This window comes from Papilio polytes, unplaced genomic scaffold, assembly GCF_000836215.1.
Source record: "Papilio polytes unplaced genomic scaffold, Ppol_1.0 DF824169.1, whole genome shotgun sequence".
Lineage (NCBI taxonomy): Eukaryota > Metazoa > Arthropoda > Insecta > Lepidoptera > Papilionidae > Papilio > Papilio polytes.
The window spans coordinates 2,309,655-2,330,898 of NW_013525035.1; the positions used below are offsets into that span (position 1 = coordinate 2,309,655).

Below are 21,244 nucleotides of genomic sequence, written 5' to 3' on the forward strand. Positions count from 1 at the left end.
ATATATATATGTATATATATTATGACAATGAAAATATAAATTGTATTTAAAAAAAAAAATAAAAAAAATAAAATCCTTTATTGATCTAAATATCTGAATAGTGTAGCTATATAATCATTTCTTTATTACTTGTGTTCAGAATTAAAAGAATTCATTCAAATATTTCGCACGTAAAAATACCTTCGGAGACATGTTATGATCAAATCATCATCATCCACTTGGCCTTATCCTTTACGGAGGGTCGGCACAGTATGTGCTGCTCTTCCATACATCTCTATCAGCCGTCATATCTGAATCCACTCCTTTCTTAAGCATATCCTCTTTCACACAATCCATCCATACTTTCTTCGGTCTTCCTCTTCCTTTGTAGCCATCCACATTCAATCTTAACACTTTCTAGTTTATGTAAACAGTACTAGAAATATCTACATATTGTATGATTTATAGAACTATAACTATATAAACTCTAATATAAAACATAATGAGCAAAGATTTATTTGTTTATGCCATTATCTTAAAAAAGACTTCTCTTACCATTCATGTATTCAAGTAATAATTCGAGCTACGCCTGAAAATTATAAATAGCAAGAGTCTTATTGAAGATTACGTGTAGTGATTTTATTCAAATATCAATAAATCTTGTTTTTTGCATTGATTTTGTAAAGATTGCATTACTTGACTAATAAAAAATCTGTAGGATTAATATTTAAAATATCGGAGAAAAAATTAGCGAAAACCATTGAAAATAAACATGTTTAAAAATATAATTTTCTGTATTCCGTAATGAAAACCCGTTTAATCGAAAGACGGAACTTTCTGCCTTGGAAATGTTGCTAAATATAAAAGGTACTTTGATGTAACCAGCGTAGTTAAATGTATAAGTTTGTAAAAAATTAATTAATTTTAAATTTCTTCCATCTGTAAGCAAGTTTCGATTGCTTACTCGGAGCGTTTTGAGTAAGCGATTTTTCAAGTATGTTTTAATATAAAAAAACAATTGACACACGTCGATATCTTTATTTTTAAAACTAGTCTTCGTCAGTGCGGAAATTAAAAAAATAACTTATTTTATAGACTGTATATTCTTCCAGACTATTTTCTACATATACGCCGAATTGGTTATCGAGAATTGAAAAAAGAATCGAGATTCGTTCAGCAGTTAAGGCTGTAAACTCTAACAAATTTCTCTCTCTATCTGTACTTTCGCATTTATAATATCAGGTAAGATTTAGTTCGACTTAAAACAAAACACAATAGCAATTACACATAATGTTAGTGGGATTCGTGTACCTACGTGTCTTATAACTAAGTACATACATAATCGTAATAAACCAGTGTATTATTTATTGATACTATAAATATAACAAACAGTGCGCGTAAAATATTACATTTCTCCCTTGAATATCTCATAAAGCGCCTACATAATCCCACATAGCAATCTACCAACACAGCTACAATGTAGCGACGTAAAACTTCATCATATAAGGAGCTTCCCAAGGCGATATTAATATTAAGATTACACCCTCGCCCCGGGCAGAGCTCGCTGTCGCGTGATACGCGAAAAACAGCCTTAAGTATGTAGTGTAAAGAGGAGTTTGGTATGGGTACTCCGGGCGGTGGCGATGGGTTGGGTAGACTTGGGGCGAATGTAAAAACCACCCCGCGATCGACTTATATGCTGTATCAAGACACATACGATACTGTATAAGAGAGATGATACTGGAAATTTTAAAGAAAAAAATAACAAACAGAAAATAGTGGCTTGTAATAGACAGGAATATCCACACTAATTCCCATTTTATTTTGTGTACACATTATTCCTTATAAAAAAGAATTGATAACATATCTACAGCCCATAGTTAGCTATGGTCTCTTTCCTTATTAAAAAAAGGGATCAATCAAGATGAAAGAAGAATTTTGCCACAAAAAGAATTAATTTAAGGGATTCAAAGTACTAAAAAACTAGATGTATCTTAGTATTTTCTCCTATTAACACAAGTCTATGGCTTGAATATATAATTCATAAGGTTTAAATTACTAGTAACTGATTAATTCTTAAAATGCATTAACATCTTTCTACTTAAGAACCGTAGACGCGCCCCCCTTAAAATTTTACCTCGCCCGCTTGCTCGCGGCTCGTACATCGTACATACATATAATGCCTTACCTATCGTCTTACGAACCAAGACAAAGGTAACATTTATTGCCTACCCACTAACAGACTAATAAAATTTTAGATTAATGCTTTCCAATTAATAAGTAGTTGAACACTAGTATCTCAAACTCGATATTCAAGGCGTCTGAAAATCAATAAAACGTGGAATAATTAACTAAATGTTATGTTACCTATTGAAAATCCTAATGATGTTTTACGTAGAAATAGTGAAATATAATTCATATAACGCACTCTTACAAGTATATGTATGTAGAAAATTTGATGCCTGAAATAGCCTTTACATCATTAATAATTTTTTATATAAAAGTATACGAGACTTCTTCTATAGCTTTCACTGTACCGTTATAGATGTATTTAAAACGGGGTAAACTTTCTAAAGATATCAAAATCCTAGATGCTCCTGAATAAACACCTTAAAAGAAAATAAAAATCCAATACTTAATTGACCAAGAAGTAGAATTCAGCGTCAAACAGTCTACCCCATTACTTCCATGTGACAAGACAAACTATATTCCAAAATCACACAATAATCAAAGCAAAACCCTCTAAACTCAACATTACGATGCAAGTCGCATCAGCAAAAACGAAAACATTCCCTAAAATTTTCCTTTCTGAAAATCGACGCGAAAATTAAAACTAAATCGCGTGACCCGAATCTGTATCACCCTTTTTGCCCCCACTATAACGCACACTAACATCTAAGAGCTATAAGCAACGGCCAGGTATCGCCAACCCTTGGTAAGAATTCACTTTTGCAAAAATATACGAATAGTTATACGACGAGCGACCCGGGGGTAAGCGGTGGGGGTAAGCAGGAAGTGGGTTGAAGTAGTGGGGTGCTACCGGGCGGGGTGTCTCCTAAAAACGGTTAAGTAGCTTCCCCCTACCCTCTATAACTATTTTATGTGGTCCCCTTAGAAAGACAGCGGAGATGGGGCGGCCGCGATACGCGGCGGTGTCGGCGCGGTGCGGCGGCGAGGGGAACTAAAATTTTAATACGTCTACTGTGTTAAGAATTCATTGCGGAATTATAATTAAATGGCCTTAATAAGCCTTTGTTTATGTTCATATTACGATTTTTTTATTTATTTGGATTTATATACCTTTAACATTTATTTTAATCCGAAAACATGTTTTGAATAAAGTTTTGATGATTTTATTATCATGATTAAAATAATATCAACGACATTTAAAAACATTTTAAAATACTCGTGGAATTTTCAAAAACACATAAACTTTTTTTAAAAAAAAAGCGATTCTGCTATTAACTATAACCTGATTAAAGGGCGTGAGATTCTATCAAGTACTTTCAATTCACCTGTACAGTAAAGTTAACAGGTTCGTTTTTATTTCCACATTATAATAGAGTCTTGAGGGTTAAACTAGTTTTGGTATCTATTCATGGGAATGTCTGCATCTTTTTTCTAAACCTATTAGCAGTCTTAAAGGGTTTTAACTGTGAAAAAAAAAAGAAAGAAGTGTAGCACTTTCTATTAAATTATTCTCGCACGTATCGAAACCAATGTATTTTTTAAATATATAAGACAAAAAAAGAATCCGTAAACTAAATACGTACCGTAATCAAAAGAGAAGTATAAATGAATATCAAGGTACATAACCTTGATATTCATTTATACTTCTCAAAATTATTTTGTCTCCGACTGACTGGCTTTCATTTATTAATTAAACAAAAAAATTGTATCCCCCTATCATTGTTAATGTTAATTTTCTTATAACTAAAATAGATTTTGTTTGGATTTACATTTTTACATTTAGTAATATACCATCTATCTTTCGAATGTAAACTTTCTTTTTACAATACACTCTATACATCCCGTTTAAAAATAAAAGCTTAAGAAGAAAAAACAAGTTTGTTTTTAAATAGCACGAATTATTTGATTTATAAAAATAACAATAATTTTCCTTACGAATATATCTCACGGCGATATAAACAAGTTTGAAGTAAACGAAATTCAATCGAGGCAACCCTAAATGTCCGAACAGGTTGGTCAACTTGTATCACCAACATTTGATCGGATTCCCACACAACACGTCCTTTACGAAAACCTGTCGCTAAAATACGAAGACAAGATTTAACTTTCTTTTAGGGGAAAACTAGATTTCGTGAATTACTTTTAATAAAAGATTTTGTAAAATCACACGTTTTATTACCTCAGGGATGAGAATGAAATAGTAACTATTATCTATTCTCCTCATCGCTTTTTTTAAAAGGTTTGTTCAAACAGTATTACTGCGTAAGAAATACATCATTTTGGTAAAATAAAATGTTTTAGCTTTTAGCACTCTGTATAGTATTTTAGAAATTTTCTCTATCACCTAAAATCAATACTTTTTTATTATTTAATAAAAAAACAAATATCAATTAAAATCGTTAATCATATATTCAATTAAAAAAAACTATTTCTAAATATGTTTTCAGTTCAACATTAATTTCATCTTGAAATTGTTGCCAAATGTTGAGCATCCCTGCGCGGCTGCTTATACCCATGTAAAAAGCCAACGTCTAAGGCGGCTGGCGGGGGTGGTGCGGGAAGGCGAGGTCTGTGTATACACCTGCGATGCGTCTGTGTGCGGTTTATACATTAGTGTGCGTTTATATTTTCATTTCAATAGTTTTTAAGTTACAACCGTGTGTGTTGCGTGGCCATGTGTGCGTTTATGCCGTATTGATTCCGCCGCTGCGGCGAAGTTGGCAAGAAATTTATTATCTGTGTAAGATTGGACTGAAGGTCTATGCTTCGTTAAGTTCATTGTAATGTGATTGAAACAGAATTGTTTTGATCTCAGAGTTGTCTCTTATAATTAAACAATTGGTTTATATAAACAACACTATTTCTATTTCACTTTTGTTATTTGCTGGAAAGTCTAAAGTGCACTAATTTAATTTTGACAGGATGTAAAGGTTATCTGAATATAACGCGCCTTTGATGTTTTATTACACTGGGAAATAGATTCAAGGGAATGGTTTAACGAATACAAGTACATTATCGCCTTCAAAGCAATTAATTACGAGTCAAATTACTCGATCTAAACATTAAATTTAAAAACCTTAAACGCTTGCTCCGCTATTGTTTATTCTACTTAAATTCATACCATCATTTTTAGGTCAAGGATTGGCACCTGTATAATAAAAAAATCGAGATATAAAATTATTTACTAGAGGTCTAAAACAAAAAACACGTTAAAAAACGACATAACATCAAAAATGTTTACGATCCCGTATTCCGTTCGCAGGCTCGTGGTTGTGAAAAAGCTTTCGTCTAAGGAGGCGCGGGCGGCGGGGCGGCGGGAGGGGGTGCCATATTTTAAGATGGCTTCCGAGCGCGGGTATCGACGCGCGCCCGCCCAACGCCGCGCACGAATTTCCGCTGTGATTTGCAATAGTTTTAGGTTTACGGACCCTTTTTATTACGTCGCATTTTCTGATATTACAGAAAGAATTGATATTACTTGTATAAAGTCTTCATCTTGGCTATACACCATTATTAGTAACTATTAGTAACTTATTAGAGGTTGTAGAAATATTTTGGTTAGTTAGTAGAAATTTGGGGTCATGCTCGCTATATACTGAACTTTGACGATTTTCATTAATCGAGGTCAATGCGTGATTAAAAACGAAATATCACAACACAAGTTGCGAAGTTAAAAATGTATAAATCACCAAAAAATATTCTAAGATCAAATTTATTTTAAAATATTAATAGGTAACAAGCAATAAATTATTATATTTATTAATTATGATTATAAATATGATTACGACTAAAATTAAATTAAATAAAAACTAAATTATTTAAAAATAAACTACATCTAAATTACAACTAAAACCTTAAAAATAGGTACAAAAATATGGAAAATAATTTAAAATAATTATCTGGAGATGATTTTTGATTGTTGTCTCTTCTTGTTGATTGGCAGATTGCGTTGAATACCACTTTCGATGATGCTTTCGATCAGTCTATATTCCTCACACGCTACTGGCAAATTATTACCTTCTATAGACACATTGATCAAGCCACGGGGCTTTCTATCCGCTTGTTTCTGGTACAACAAAATACCAAGAAGTTTCCTCACAAAAATGTAACTCAGATCATTATAAGCAAGATTCAAACAGAGTAAAGAATTATTTCCTAAGCAGTACAAAGCTTCGTCTTTAACAATCGTGTTGTTCGATGAAAATGGATCTATATATACTCCAAAAGCCATTTGTACCATTGTCGCTGCTCTATCGAATAGATTGGAGTCAGAACCTATAATATTACCCGGGAGCATTTCATGAACTGAGTGAAGGGAAACTTCTCTGTCAGTTCTTGTTTTCCTTCTAACGCTAGGAGGAACCGACCTCGTTAACTTCTTCCTTGCTGAAGACTTATCCGAATCGCTTTCTTTCAACTCTTTAATCTTTTTAACTATTAATTTATTTCTCTTTAGATAAAATGAACAGTAACGAGTCTTTGAAGCCAATATCTCTTCAGGAGTTAAACAAAATTCTTGCAAACTATCCAAGATGCTTGCGGCACCGTCGTCTGTAAGTTTGTTACCGGATAAATTCAGATATATTAAACATCTGTTGGAACGTAACGCAAATGCTAAACTTTTGGCACCATCGTTGGTTATACGGTTTGATGATAAATTTAGTATAGCTAATGATTTAGACGCTGGCTTTGGGTAAACCAACTTCACAGCAATGTTGTGTATAATTTCATCTTCTATCTTGCATCTGGATAAAGATAAATTACGTAATAATTCGTGGTCCAATAATATATCATAGTTCCCATCCGGGATGAAGGTACCGTCGAAGCAAACCTCCGTTATATTCGAGAGTGGTAAAATCTTTTCAAATTCATAAATAGTGTACAAATCAGCGCCTTGATCGAATTGAACAGTATTCAATTGAGGATGAAATTTGATTATCAGACCGATAACTTTGATTACAATGCGTGGTATGTGTTTGTTCTTGTAAAATATGACCTGAACTAAATCACCGTTGGAATCGTGAACAGCGAAAATATTGATAGCTTCGTCTACGAAGTTGACTTGTTGCGTGGTACCGGTCTTCATGTCGTCAGTTCTATCGGACATACCGTCAGCTCGGGAGCGCACTGTTCTCGCTCGGCTTCTAGTTCTTGCTTTGCTGCGATCACTTATACCCATATCATAATGCTCACCTAAAATTTATTACTTATTTTAATTTTAAATCTATCAATTTACAAATTCTACTGTTGAATGTTAGTATTCTTCTGATTGTAATTCAGTAATTTGAAAAATAGGCAATTGTATGTATTATTTATTAATTATTAATAATTGTGATGTCTGAGCTTTGTAGATACTTTATTTGATAACTGCCCTTAGCTCATTTAGAATACCTTCACACCGAGGGGCTCCGAGGTTACCCATGTTAGGTATGACTAGGCCACAGTAAACTATGCTGGCTAAGTGCGGACTTTTCACATATCTTTAAATGTCTGCCGATTCTTGCATATTTCTTCCATATTATACTACTGTAATTTGACAAATTTAATGACTTACTTTGGTGTATTTTGTTAACGAATACTGCGTATTCCAATTCCAGCTGATTACAAGCCCAGGGTAAATAGGATCGGAAGTCATCCGGCAATGGCCTGTGGGCCGTAGCAACAGATTCTTCTAACACACTAACCTTTTCTTTATCCATTATATCCATTACCAAGCGTAATCATTAAAAAACAACTTAATAAGTAAGCTAAAAATTATGTAAATACAGCTAAAATATTATTAATCAAATACAAACGTAAATAAATTGATTGATTTCTGTCAAAATGATTTTCTTTTGTGTATAAAAATATGTCAAGATTTAAACATTTTGACACATTTTTTTTTTATTGACGCGGCTGGTTTCAAATTGGTTGCCATAACGAGGCTGAAACTCATTTGTCTAAACTCTCTTTTCTAAACTCAATTTAACTCAACTTTAAGTATACAGTTAACAGAAGCAGAAGGATAACAAAAATAAACCTTAATAGGTTAACACAATATAACATTTCTAGTTAAATTAATAAAAAGAAGTTTTAGTTACTTCAGCAAATAAACGTTACTTTCGATTATAATTTGTAGAGAATAAAATCGGTTTAGTCGTTTCGAGAATTACACAGAGAAAACGCGCCTGAGGAGAGATCGCCAATTTTTTTTAAACATAATTTTTAACGCGAATATATAATTTGTATAATATACATTTACGGGATTTCAATATGAATTAGTTTTTTTGATAATACATGCGTTTACTTCACTATTTTTAATAAAAATCTAAAAATATTTTGCATACTAATTCTCTACTAAGGTTTGGTTAGCGACTACTCGAAGACCTCTCAGTGCGGCAGTATGACACATACCAATTTTGCAACTTCAATAAACATGTATGTAAGTTATAGAACTTTAAAGTATGGTACATAAAAGGGGGAATATACGTAGATATTATAATATTTTAATACATTATCTCGCGGTACGTAACGTAAGTAACGAGCCGAGGCCGGGATGAGATTCAAGATGGCGCCTCTGAACACTTCTTAGCAGTCGCGGTGGCGAGCACACCTTACTATGGAGATGGCTTCATTAATTTATATCAAAAAAATTTATTATTTTTTTGATACACTAATTATCATACTAAAATTATAAATTTGAAAGTTTATATGGATGGATCGATGTTAGTTAGAGTTTGTAGCCTTAGCGGATTTCGATTTGGTACAGATGTACAGGATAGTCTAGTCTTTTTTTAATTCCACGCGAACGGAGTCGCGGGCGAAAACTAGTACCTTAATAAATAAAGTAACTCTGTTTAGTTCTGTAAGCGCCCACAGCTTCGACTAAACTATCGCACTACCGTTTAGTCATGCTTTGATTCTTATGCGCTTATATGAAGGAGCGCACACAACTCGATTTTTAGTTGTGCAACTAAACAGTTGAATTGGCTGCGAAACAATCGACAATCGCACAACAGTTATCCGATAGTTTAGCCACAGATGTGCGCCCGCTCTAACATAGATTTACTATCTGTTCACTATATGACAACTTAGTTTAGACAGAGTTGCACAGATAATGAAATTCTTAGTAATGATGGTATGATGTTCGATATCAGTTAGAGAAAGAGAGAGAAATTCTTCTTTCAAAATTTTGTACACTTGTCCACTCTTATCGAGAAAGTTTTATATCATTTAAAAGCCTTTTCCACAATAGCTAGCAAGCGCAAGGAGTTATAATATCGCTGGTAGTTTTCGCGGGGGTTTCCTTGGAAGAAGGTGGGCGGGTGGCGTGGCGGTCGGATGGGGGCGCTGCGTGATAACTCTCTACTTCGCCACTTATTTACATAATTACATATAATTCGTGTTGCGTTAGTTAGGTACGATCATATAAGAACGTATCGCGGTGTGAAGACGGGAATGTTGGAAACAATTTCGTAATATGCTGAGAATATTTAACAAGGGAAAAGTGCGAGGAAGATAATCGGGTTTTAACTAAGAATAAAAAATAAATAAATCAAGTAGTCGACATAATTATACTTGGAATTAAAAATTATGATCTACTAGCTTTTGCCCGCGACTACAACCGCGTGGAATTAAAAAGTACCTTATGTGTTTTTCACGCTATCCTCTACATTTATGCTTAATTTTATCGAAATCCGTTCGGCAGTTTAGACTACCTCTAACAGACATACATCCATCTCTCTAAACTTTCGTTTTTATAACATTAGTAAGAATATATGCCAAAACCAGCAGTATACTCATATAACCTAAATAGAAAGTGCTGTAAAAAAAATTGTGAATAATTTTTTGTTGTTTCCTTGTCGTAAGTGTCAAGACAAAGGTATTTTATTATTGTGTTCACTGGGTGCTAAGGAATTTTAGCGGAACACGAATCGATTAAGTAACATCTAATATCAAAATCGGGGAAGTTGTTCCGTCGCGCCGCGTGCACGGAATGCGGCCGTCCGTTTGGCGTGGTATAGCGTGCACGTAGTCGCCTTCGTTCGCCTTTCAATCTAACTTTGCTCCTTGCTTTGCTTTCTTGTGTTAGGGTTGACAAAAATGTTCAAAGATTTTTTTTAAATGACTATCTGTTCAATTGTAATTTGTATCATAAATGGTCTGAACAATTGTAAGTGTGTTCGATTCACAGAGTGTTATTAAATGTTTTAATGTATCATATTAAAATCAACACTAATGTTATAAAGAGGAAATATTAAGATTTTTGTATGAATTGAAATAACTCAATAACTGCTCGGCCGATTTAAAAAAATCGCGATTGAAAAGCTATCAGTGTCTATAAGTTGACACGGGCGAAGTCGTCTTTAATATACGAGTTACATTTGTTTTTAAGTGTTATGTGGGATAAAATTTCATGTAGTTATTTTCATAGTGTAAATATTTTATACTAAGTGTTGAGCATTTGGTGACAACCCTAACGAATTTCAAAGGCATTAGGCGAAGTACGTGTCTTTAGTAAAACTACGGCGGTCGATAGCGGAATGCTTGCTAACTAATAAATCTTATTAAACAAATTATTAAGGTTCTCTACACGAAGATCGTGCTTAGTAATGCTATTATGTTTAAACCTCGGCTTCGCTTGCGACTACATCCTTATTACTAGATTCGTAAAGTTTTCAAGACATTTATAGTTTTATGAACATTATATGTAAAAATTACATTATTATTGTTTTAGTTTAGTTAACTCTAACGCTTTACACTCGATATATTAGCATAGCATATTATCCCGTAACAAATCAAGTGACAATTTCACTGTCAGTATTGAAGTTGTACTCATAAATTGTAAAACCCAACTTTATTTAAATTACGGATAAAAATGATGGTTAATACGTTGCTATATATAATCTATATCTATACTAATATTGTAAAGATAAAAGTGTATTTTTGTATGTATTGAAATAACTCAAAAACTGGATCGATTTAAAAAAAAATCTTTCACTTTAAAAAAAAACTACGTTATCAGTGATTAACATAGGCGATTTTTAACTTTCACGCAAACGGAATCGAGTAAAGCTAGTTAATATATACAAGATATTTCCATATATAATGTACGTAATATTCAAATGTATGGTAACTATTCAAATATACGCTTACTTATTCGTCTTAGAAGCCGCGAAAATAGAGATGTGTCGCGGGGGAGCGCCCCCAACCCACCCTTAATATAGGGGGCGCCACCTGAGACTCCAAGACGGCACTCAAAAGTTCGCTTATATAACGTAGAATTAATTAGTTTTACAAAGTTAAATTTTAACCGTTATATACCAAGCGGTATTAGATGCGTCGGCTTACGAAACCAATTTCATTGGTAAGAGGTTTTATTGTTATTACAGTTTTAATGTTTGTAGAGAGTTTTGAATTTTCAAGATGGCGGCTAGATAATAGATGAAAATAGACGAGTACTTAAGTTTAAATTTACTAATATTATGAATTCGAAAGTTTAGATGGATAGATGTTTGTTAAAATTCGTTGCCTAAACGGGTGAATGGATGTCGGTGAAATTTTACAAAGATGTAGAGGATTGTTGTTATTTTTAATTTCACACGAACAGAGTCCCGGGCGAAAGCTATAGATGTAAATGTCTAGTAGGGAGCAGACATAAGTTGATGATGATAAATATTCACGACTGTATCTTATGGTGTAGGCAGGCTGGCTTTTTAACAATGTTTGTTACACTATTTATTTTGCATTTAATATTATACAGAATGGTTATGCAGAACTATTTATCCGTATGTCTTTGTTTTTATAATTTGCTATACATTTTAGAAAAGAAAATGATTTTTAAGATTATTTTCTCTCTTGTATTTTTTACATTCTATTTGTTAGGTTACTTTTCCAAGTTTCAAATTTATAAAGACTCTTTTTTTCTGTACAATTTAATCATTCCAGTGAAAATAAGAAGTTATATAGTCTGTGTTTATAACCTAAGACTGTATGTTAAATATTAAGCTTGTTGTTTTACTATACCAGCACGTTATCCTTCCATAAATAAACGTTCAAGAAGCGTCAACTACAACGTTATAATAATTTTAATGGAATCTTGTTAATCCGAAGGGGGTTGGTAATAGGGAGGAGGGGTGCGCAGCCTACTCGCTACGAATAAAATTACCTCCTACTATTATAGATGCCTTCAGTAATAGTATATGAAAGTTTGTTATTATAGCGTAAACACTTTTACTAGTAGAAGCCTAAAAATTTTCATCTCTATATTTGATAATTCCGCGTTATCGAAATGCCCCGTATAATACGTTTTTAAGATATCGCGTTATAGAGGGTTCTCCTTTTATAAATTGTTGACAATATTTGCGTTATAGGGGTAATTGTCGCGTTATATAGGGGTACGGAATTCATATTTTTATTGTTGCACATTTTAAAAGTTATTGGTATGTGAAATTACATCCGCTACTAACTGGAATAGCATATAGTCATAAAGACTTTGTTCTAGTAAATAACATCTGTCCGTAGTAACTAAGTCTCGATTGAGATTCGCGCACTGCTGTATTGCGCTGCGGTTCTTAACGAATACACCCCTGTGTACCCCCTTGCGATAGTTAAAGCAATACCAAGAAAACGTTCCAATCGAGAACACGCACGTGGGTATTTAATATGCCTAATAACGGCACCCTACAGAGACGAACTGAAAGATAGTGCTTCTCAAACTTCGGAGACCTATTTTTGTGAAGATTTATTGACGCGCTTATTCTTAATGGTGCTTAAAGGAGTCCCTTAGTGTAGCTTTAGATAATTCTACACTAAGACGACTCCTTTTAGTCTGGATTTATATTAAAGACTAGCTGTTCCCGTGCGACTTCATTCGCATGAAATTACGAAAATTTTATTTTATTGTTTACATTAGTCAAATTATCAATAGTAAATGACAAAATGACATGACATGATGACAACCTTGCTTCCTTGATTTTGGCAGCAACTTATGGTCTCTTTCCCACATTAGGGTTTTTATCCAAAATATTTACCCCCTAAGTTTAATGGCGTTAAAATATATAGCCTAAAGCGTGATGCAAGTGTTGGGCTTTTTATTAAAAAAGAATTATTCAAAAATATGTTGTAATTGCTGACGTCTTAGGCAACAAAGAAGTGTGTGTTTACGCTTTATTATAATAGTATAGATATAGATTAAGTAAATTAGTTTTAAATAATTCCGTAAAGAACAATATGGTATTAACATTTTTTTATAAAACTTTGAGATTTTAAGGGGTTAGTAAGATTGACTGCTAAGAAAAGCTAGATTACTATTTGATATAACTAATGAGTGTTTTGATATACTAAATTAATATAATTGAAGTTTGAGAAGCGTTGACTAAAGTGGCAATATGAGATGGCCAAAAGGCAATGATCTTTCCGCGACGGCTGGTTAACGTTCGTAGAGGGCGCCACTTTCTCTTTAATGCCCTTACAAGATATTCGTCGAATTATATTCTACCAGTACTTAAAGAAGAATTATTATACAAGAAAACATCAGAATCGGGAATTAAACTAAATTGATACTGAGCAACATTAAAATTACAAAACACAGTGGCAATTTTTTTTATAAGATTGTGTTTCACTGAAGTAATTGTTAACATATAGTACTAGCCGTTGCTCTCGTCTTCGTCCGCGTGAAATTAGAAATAATAGAAAAGATAGGCTATGTTACTCACAGATAAATTACCTTTCTAACGATGAAAGAATTTTTGAAATCGGCCTAGTAGGTTTTGAGTTATTTCGGTACATAGAAAAATCAAAAACACAATTATACAAATCTTTTTTTTTTTATAACACAAGATGGCAAACGAGCGAACGGCCACCTCAAATCGCCAAAATGGCGAAGCGACCGCTGCCCATAGACATCTGCAATTGCAGATGCGTTGCCTACCCTTAATTGATGGAGGAGGAGACGCACATAAAGAGGACATTTCCCCTTCCTATGCGTCTCCTCCACCGTAAAATCCACTTTTTCTCCCCATCTTTTCCTCTCAAGAAAAGGGTGGAAAGGGAAAGGGACTAAAGTTAGGCCTCCGGCACCACACTCATCAGACGAAACGCGGAATTGCTTCCACTCCACGCCTGTTTTCTGTGTGGTCGTGGTATTACACCGAGCGAGCCGGCCCATTCGTGCGAAGATGTTAAAGAGGGCTCTACCACTGTTAAGTGGTAAATCTTTCCCATTTATAATATTAGTATAGATATCTGTTCTATCAAAGGGTGGATAATAAATAGAATGAAAACTTGTTATTATACAAGTATTTTGACAATCGAAACTGATAACACAATGTTTCCATACTAAATTTCCCATGAAACAAGTTCATCGGACGAAATATTGTACAAATCAAATACAAGTTGTATAAAACTCGGAATACTCAAAAACAAGTTACGGATAAAGAAAAAACTTAAGTTTTTGAGAATCATGGACTTGTCTACCCTTTTTATATTGACTTCTTTCATATGTCGGCAACCTGTTTGTATTGTTGTCCGTATTCTTGACCCTAAAGATCGTGGGATGGTCTTTGTGAAATAACATCAATAGATATTAAGTTAAAGTAAAAGTTTAAAGTGGACATTCATTGTAAGAAATTCTAGAAAATGATTGGCTATGATAAAAGAGATCCTGACTTATTGTATGAGATACAGGTCCATACAAATTTGTTGTTCAGTTGACAAATATATATCGATGTGTATTTGATAGTCTCTAGATTACACAGATCATATAATTTCAAAAACTCTCACTGGATAACATATTGAATATTGAAGTAAAATTATATTACGCGTCTGTCAGATGGAATGTCTATGGTCTAACCAAAGATGCGTTAACATTAATATGCCGCCATATCTACGCATATTCAACTGCCATATAAAGAAATCGTTGTATATACCGAACTTATAATTATTGCCTCTTTAACTTTACCCAATTAATAAGGAAACAAAGCTGTTTATCAACAGATTTTTTTTTAATTCCGTACGAATAATATGCGGACAAAATAAATCTTACTAATCTTACTAATATTACAAATGCGAAAGTTTAGATGGATGGATGTTTGTTAGCGTTTGTAGCCTAAACGGCTGAAAGGATCTCCATGAAATTTGCCACAGGTTTAGAGCATAGTCTGGAAGAACACATAGGCTTCTTTTCATCCCTGGAATAGTTACGGTTCCCGTGGGATTCATTAATTTAGTTTTTTAATGTTTACTCGATCATTCTGCAACGGTTCAACATATCTTAATAAAACAAAGTCTGGAGTACATATGGGATAAGCTTCATCCCCGAGAAATGTCCGGTTCCCGAGGGATACGTAGCTTTTTGTAATTTTATAGTTTGTATGTTTTCTAATACCACGAGTATGAAGTCGCGGGCAACAGCTCGTAAATAATAAAACAGGTACGTTATATAAGGAAATATTTAAGTAATAAGCAACATGTTTATAGAATATTAATAACAATGTATCTTGCGAGATAGTTCCACCCTCTACCTGCCTACACCCTTTAGCTAAATCACCTGAGTCATTAATTCATTTTAAGACGCCTCGCGGTGTATCCCCTTAGACTCGACATTTGCATATTACAAAGTATGGAAGTTCCCTAACGAACTCGGAGGGGGAGCGTGTTCCTGGGGGAGAGGGGGGTCGCGGGCGCAGGGGGAGTCTAAGGTTGCGGGCGTAAGACGGGGAATTGAGTGCAGGGCAGGATTCTATCACTTTTAATTTGAATTATTCAAAATACTTATTGTTTCAAACCACAGGATTCTAAGTGTAGGACAAGCTATGGATGACATTGAATAAATAACAGTTCCAAGTATAAAGTAGGGATTTAAGTTCATTTATGTCACTAAATAGGTATGGTTTGGATAGTAGGGCGTAGTAGATTTTTTTTCTAACTTAATGTTAAAATAAGAAAAGAAGTAAATTTTATTAGGTTATCATATAACTTTTTAGATTATTAGAATTTGTAACATAATGTAATAAAAAATAGACTTCTTTAGTATTCAATTCAATATACCTATATTGAAATTCTACACTATCTATTTAGTGTATTGTGTTAAACATTAAAAGTTACCTTAAGTATAAAAATAATGCACTTATTTAACAAAACTCCAAGTCCGACTCTGTGCACCTCGAAAGCGGAGAAAGATGAAGGAAATGAAAATGTACGTCGCAAAAAGGGGGGACTGCGGCCCCGCCCGAGTTTGTGGAAAGCCCGAAAATTCTATAAAGAGGGGTAGAGGGGAGCCGATACCTTTTGTCGGCGATAAGGAGGGGGCTGGCGCAAGGAAAAGGGAAACATTACTCTTACAGAGACGAGTTCTTATCGCTTTAGGTAATTTCCTACGGCAAGGAGGTCGGATGCGGGCTTTGATGTGCAAAAGAGGATTGCGGGGACCTTCTTTTGATAGGCCGCCGTCTATTCAACTACCCTACAAGTTACAGCCTTCGTCTTAATGTGGAAGTTTTGTGAGGTTTTCGTCTTAAGTATGAATAATTTTCACTTATCAAGATATTACGAAAATAATAAAACAATTTAATATTATGACGAAGAAAATCACGCAATTAAGATAGCTATGCGTATGCACCTTAGCAATGCAATAAGCAATATAAAAATCAGAGGCAGTTAGTTGTTTGTAAAACAATGATCATTTTCTATTAACGAAATAATTACGTCTTATGGTTCCTTAAAGGAATTTGTAATCTCACCCGAATTATCGAGAATAAATAGATTTATGAAACATGAGTTTTTACTGAATGGTAAAAAGGCACAGTCCCACTATCGTAACTATTATTTTCTAAGTATTAGAGAGCACTAAAGTTCTCATTAACGATTTATTTTCACGGTCTATCTTTCAGAATACGAGACAGTGATTATCAGCTGTTAATTGTTTACTCGTGTTCGTGAATGGGACAGTAGGTACGGGACGGGTCAACGCCGAATGCCCACGCCACTGACCGACGCCTCAATACCCCTACTATTTGCTTCACGAAACGGAATAAATAAAATTTATTACTACTACAGTGGTACATAATCGAATTAGATTTTATTATTATTGTCATCACTATATTCCGTACAAGAAATGTCACCTAAATTAGTTAATAAGTAATTAATATTTTTGTCAAGTTCGATCAATTTTATTTAAACCGAATATCGATAGTTCATGGTTGTTAGATACGCGTGTTTGTTTCGTCACTACGATACCCATCTATTAAGTACCTACGGCACTTGCCTTCATACAAATTTAATTCGATATTTCATATGCGTCATTTATCAAACTAATCAATCTTATTTAGACAAAACATAGTACTGTAGTTAACAAGAAAATAACACAAGTGAATTTTAAAAGAACGAAAAGCGATAAAATAATCGTGCCGTCGATAGACAATAGTAGGGGTAATATGTCAATAGCGGTCACCGACAGGCGGACGAGGTCAACGATAGCGTTACAATGTGTTTATTGTTCGCAATTGTTCAAAACAATAATAACAGTTAAGTTAATAGGTTAATTTGAGATCTACATACCTCCTTTCTTTTCCACATAACTAGTTATATGAGTGACAAGCGGCTTGCATGTAATTCCGAAGGTAGATAATGAACACGGTAATTTATTCCAATGTAGGTAGGCGTTTGCATGTCATAGATAATAAAATAAAAATGGCATAACATCAAAAACAGTCCTTCAATCTTTAGTGAAAACAAAACACAATCTAACTGGATTGCATAATTTACAAAGATTAACCAATTGACTATAGATGCGCACAATGAAAGCGCAATTCAATGACAACTGTCATTTGTTATTTGGTAGCCATCTTGACATTAATCAACCCATTTGTGGTTGTCAGTTTAAATACTCAATTTTTTTTGCCAGCCAGATTGCCAGCATTCAAAATTATTATTTAACTTTATTCGTTCAAAAATTAACAATTACTTCGCGCCGTATATTAAAAGCTAGTAGTAGTAGCCGTTCATGGGGTTTTTACTTGTTTTTAGGTCTCAATTAGAAAAAAGGAAGAATTTAAATTATTTCAAATTAGAACAGATTGTCAATTGTATTGTGTTTTCTATGTCTTTTCTTTAGATATTTTTACCAATACACAAGTTTCCATTAAAAACAATTTTATTACAAAATCTTTTACAATATACACTAGCGACAAAGAAATCATGAAAGTAAAGGTTATGCAGGTTATGATAAGAAAAAAATCGCATGTGACAATTTTATGTGGGTTTTGTGTAGTTTAGGGTAGGACTATGAAAAACATTGAATATTTTTTCCAGTCGATTAAATCACTAACATAACTATTTTCGAAATAAAAACTCAAACTGTCTACAAACAAAAAAATTAACTGTGAATATTATTTTCACAAAGATTAATTAAGTAGGCAGTTATTACACAGAATTTACAAACATAATTTTTATGGTGTTACCGGCCGAATAGAAATTTTATTTTTAAATAGATTCACACACAATTAATATATTTTTTAAGAATATCAATAAATACCTGTTCCAAATAACAGGTTACCACTCGAAGCTAGCTTCTTAATACTTCTTTTCAAGTCAATAATAAATAGAAGAAATTAAACCGGTTTGAACTGGTTAGTTTCCCACATGTTTGAAGTGGGAAAAGATCGATTTTATAGATATATCGTTTGAAGAACTCGTTGAGGTGTTTGTGCACTTTTAAAAAAATATGTGGTAGAAATAATTTTGCTTGGACAGTCTCATTAAACAAATATTAAATTAGCTATCTAATTTTTAAAACATCATGAGAAAAAATTAGATTTATTACTGTCTGGCTGAAATACATTTAAGTTTAAAATTTATAGCGTTAGACGGTACAAAATTAATCTTAATAGAAATTTATGAAAGCGCTTTTAAGCGATTCAAGCATTCTCAGTGAACAATGAGGCCTCATAGCTACATCCGTAAAGCAAACAGCCCACACCAATTCCTCAGAGAAATTCAAATTTCGAACGCCTCTCGCGGCCGCCATGTTGCGCAAGACGTCGATATGGAAGCTTCCAGTCGCGTATTTTTTTTCTAGAACGTCTCAAGTTGAATATTTTTACGCCACTATAGCTCTTATGGCGTCTTCTTACGCTACTGAATCGCTCGCGGAAAAATGTTCCTCTATTCCTTTCGAATTTCGAACGCAAAACAGCTTAAACATAAAAACGTATATTGAAAATTAAACTCTCAATCTCCGTAATAAGGTTTAAGGTACTAAGAACAGTATTTTACATTTGTTACGTTACGGATTGCACTGCTAAAACTATAATAACAATGCTTGTGGTTTGAGTAGTGCATTTCGTGAGTTTATGGTGCTTTTAATAAGAGCGAAAGGGATGTATATATTTAGTTGGTTATAACTAAAAAGGTGGGGCGTGAATAGTTGCGGCAGTAGTGGAACAAGTTTAGAAGAAAGTTTGGAAGAGGGAACGTTTTATTGGATTTTCGTTGCGCCTTCGCTTCCCGTAATGAAACCGGATAGTTAGGGGAGCAATTATTTTCAAGATGTCTGACTTTTTTATGTAATCAGTAGGTAGGGACAGCAGATTGATTAAAATTGTTTTAATTTTTTTTGTATATTATTATCTCAAGATGTTGTTTATTATTAATTTAAACTACATATACATTAGAACACATTGAGATATTATATTTGAACTATCAATTATTGTCTAATAATTTATATTTAAAATTTAATTGTATTACATTTTTTCACTGTTATAATTGCGAAAGATAGATAGATTATTGTTGGAGTTTACAGTCTAATTTAAATTCAACGGAATTAAAAAAATTGTAGCCTTTGCTTTCCCTATGGCTTATTTTGACATTCTACATGTATGCCTAATTTCAGCAAGATCTAGAGTGAAAAATACAGTAGAACCTCGATAAGTTAAAGTCCAAGGGAAACACAAAATATTTTAAGTTCTAGAGGTTTTAAGTTATCAAGGTTGTAGAGGTTTTGGTCACTTATGGAAAGGGAACATAGTATTTTTTGAAGTTATAGAGGTTTTTATGTTATCGAGGTCCTACTGTACTATTACGCTACATATCTTCTACATACATACAGTATAGAAATCTCATTCCCATTGTATATGTGTATAAACTAATTTACTTGTAGAAAATCTTTAATTTTTTAATCAAACTTTTTTTTTTTTATAACAGCGTCTATCTCACCAGTACCATGTTTTACGGTCTACTATAGATGTATGTTTGGATAGAATAGTAACAAAGGACAACGTTTAAAACCAACCCAAATGATATAAACACAGAATACAAATTATATTTGTTTTAACCAAAACGTTGGTTACCTCAGGATCATCTATCTATACTATTATAATTAAGCGTAAACACACATTTCTTTGTTGCCTAAGATGTCAGCAATTACAACATATTTTTGAATAGTTCTTTTAATAAAAAGCCCTACACTTATGCCACGCTTCAGGCTATATATTTTCACGCCATTAAACTTAGGGGGTAAATATTTTGGTTAAAAACCCTAATGTGGGAAAGAGACCATAAGTTGCTGCCAACATCAAGAAAGTAAGATTGCCAAGGTTTGTCATGTCATGGCATTTTGACAATAATAAAATAAAATTTTCATAATTTCATGCGGATGAAGCCGCACGGCAATAGCTAGTTTCTTATAAGATGCCCTCTTCTTTCTGACCATTACTCTGTGGACCACATCAAGTTGTCTTCGTCCAAATAGTTCATTCGTCACTTCAATCCATTTATAATTTCCTAACCGACCAAAAAATGGCATTGGAATATAAACAGAGCCTTAAAAAGACTTTAAGTTCAAATTCAATTATTTTCATGTCTGATTGTAGTTTACTAAGCGAAGTGTTCGCTTAAATGTTTAGCCATTAAAATTATGAAGAAGAAATATTTGTATTTTTGTATGTATTTGATTCACATAAAAAGTACCGGGCAGATTTTAAAAATTCTTTCACCATTAGAAAGGTAATTTAACTGTGGGTAACATGGGCTATATTTTTCAATTTCACACGGAAGAAGTCGTGAGCAACAGTTAGTCTCAAATGTGATAAGAGTTTCT

The 21,244-nt window shown here is 33.4% G+C and overlaps 1 protein-coding gene and 1 long non-coding RNA gene across 2 annotated transcripts in view; both read right to left on the minus strand.

The window, feature by feature from the left end:
- Positions 1-17,929, minus strand: part of LOC106111377 — a 41,951-nt gene extending 24,022 nt beyond the window's left edge. The window contains exon 1 of the long non-coding RNA XR_001226163.1: positions 17,707-17,929. This is a non-coding gene — a long non-coding RNA (uncharacterized LOC106111377). The remainder of the gene's footprint in view (positions 1-17,706) is intronic.
- Positions 6,005-7,959, minus strand: LOC106111376. Its single transcript, XM_013293430.1, has 2 exons — positions 7,724-7,959; positions 6,005-7,362 (listed from the first exon to the last, which is right to left on the minus strand). The coding sequence occupies exons 1-2, from the start codon at positions 7,875-7,877 to the stop codon at positions 6,065-6,067; spliced, it is 1,452 nt and encodes a 483-aa protein (XP_013148884.1). The 5' UTR covers positions 7,878-7,959; the 3' UTR covers positions 6,005-6,064.
- Positions 17,930-21,244: the final 3,315 nt, after the last annotated feature.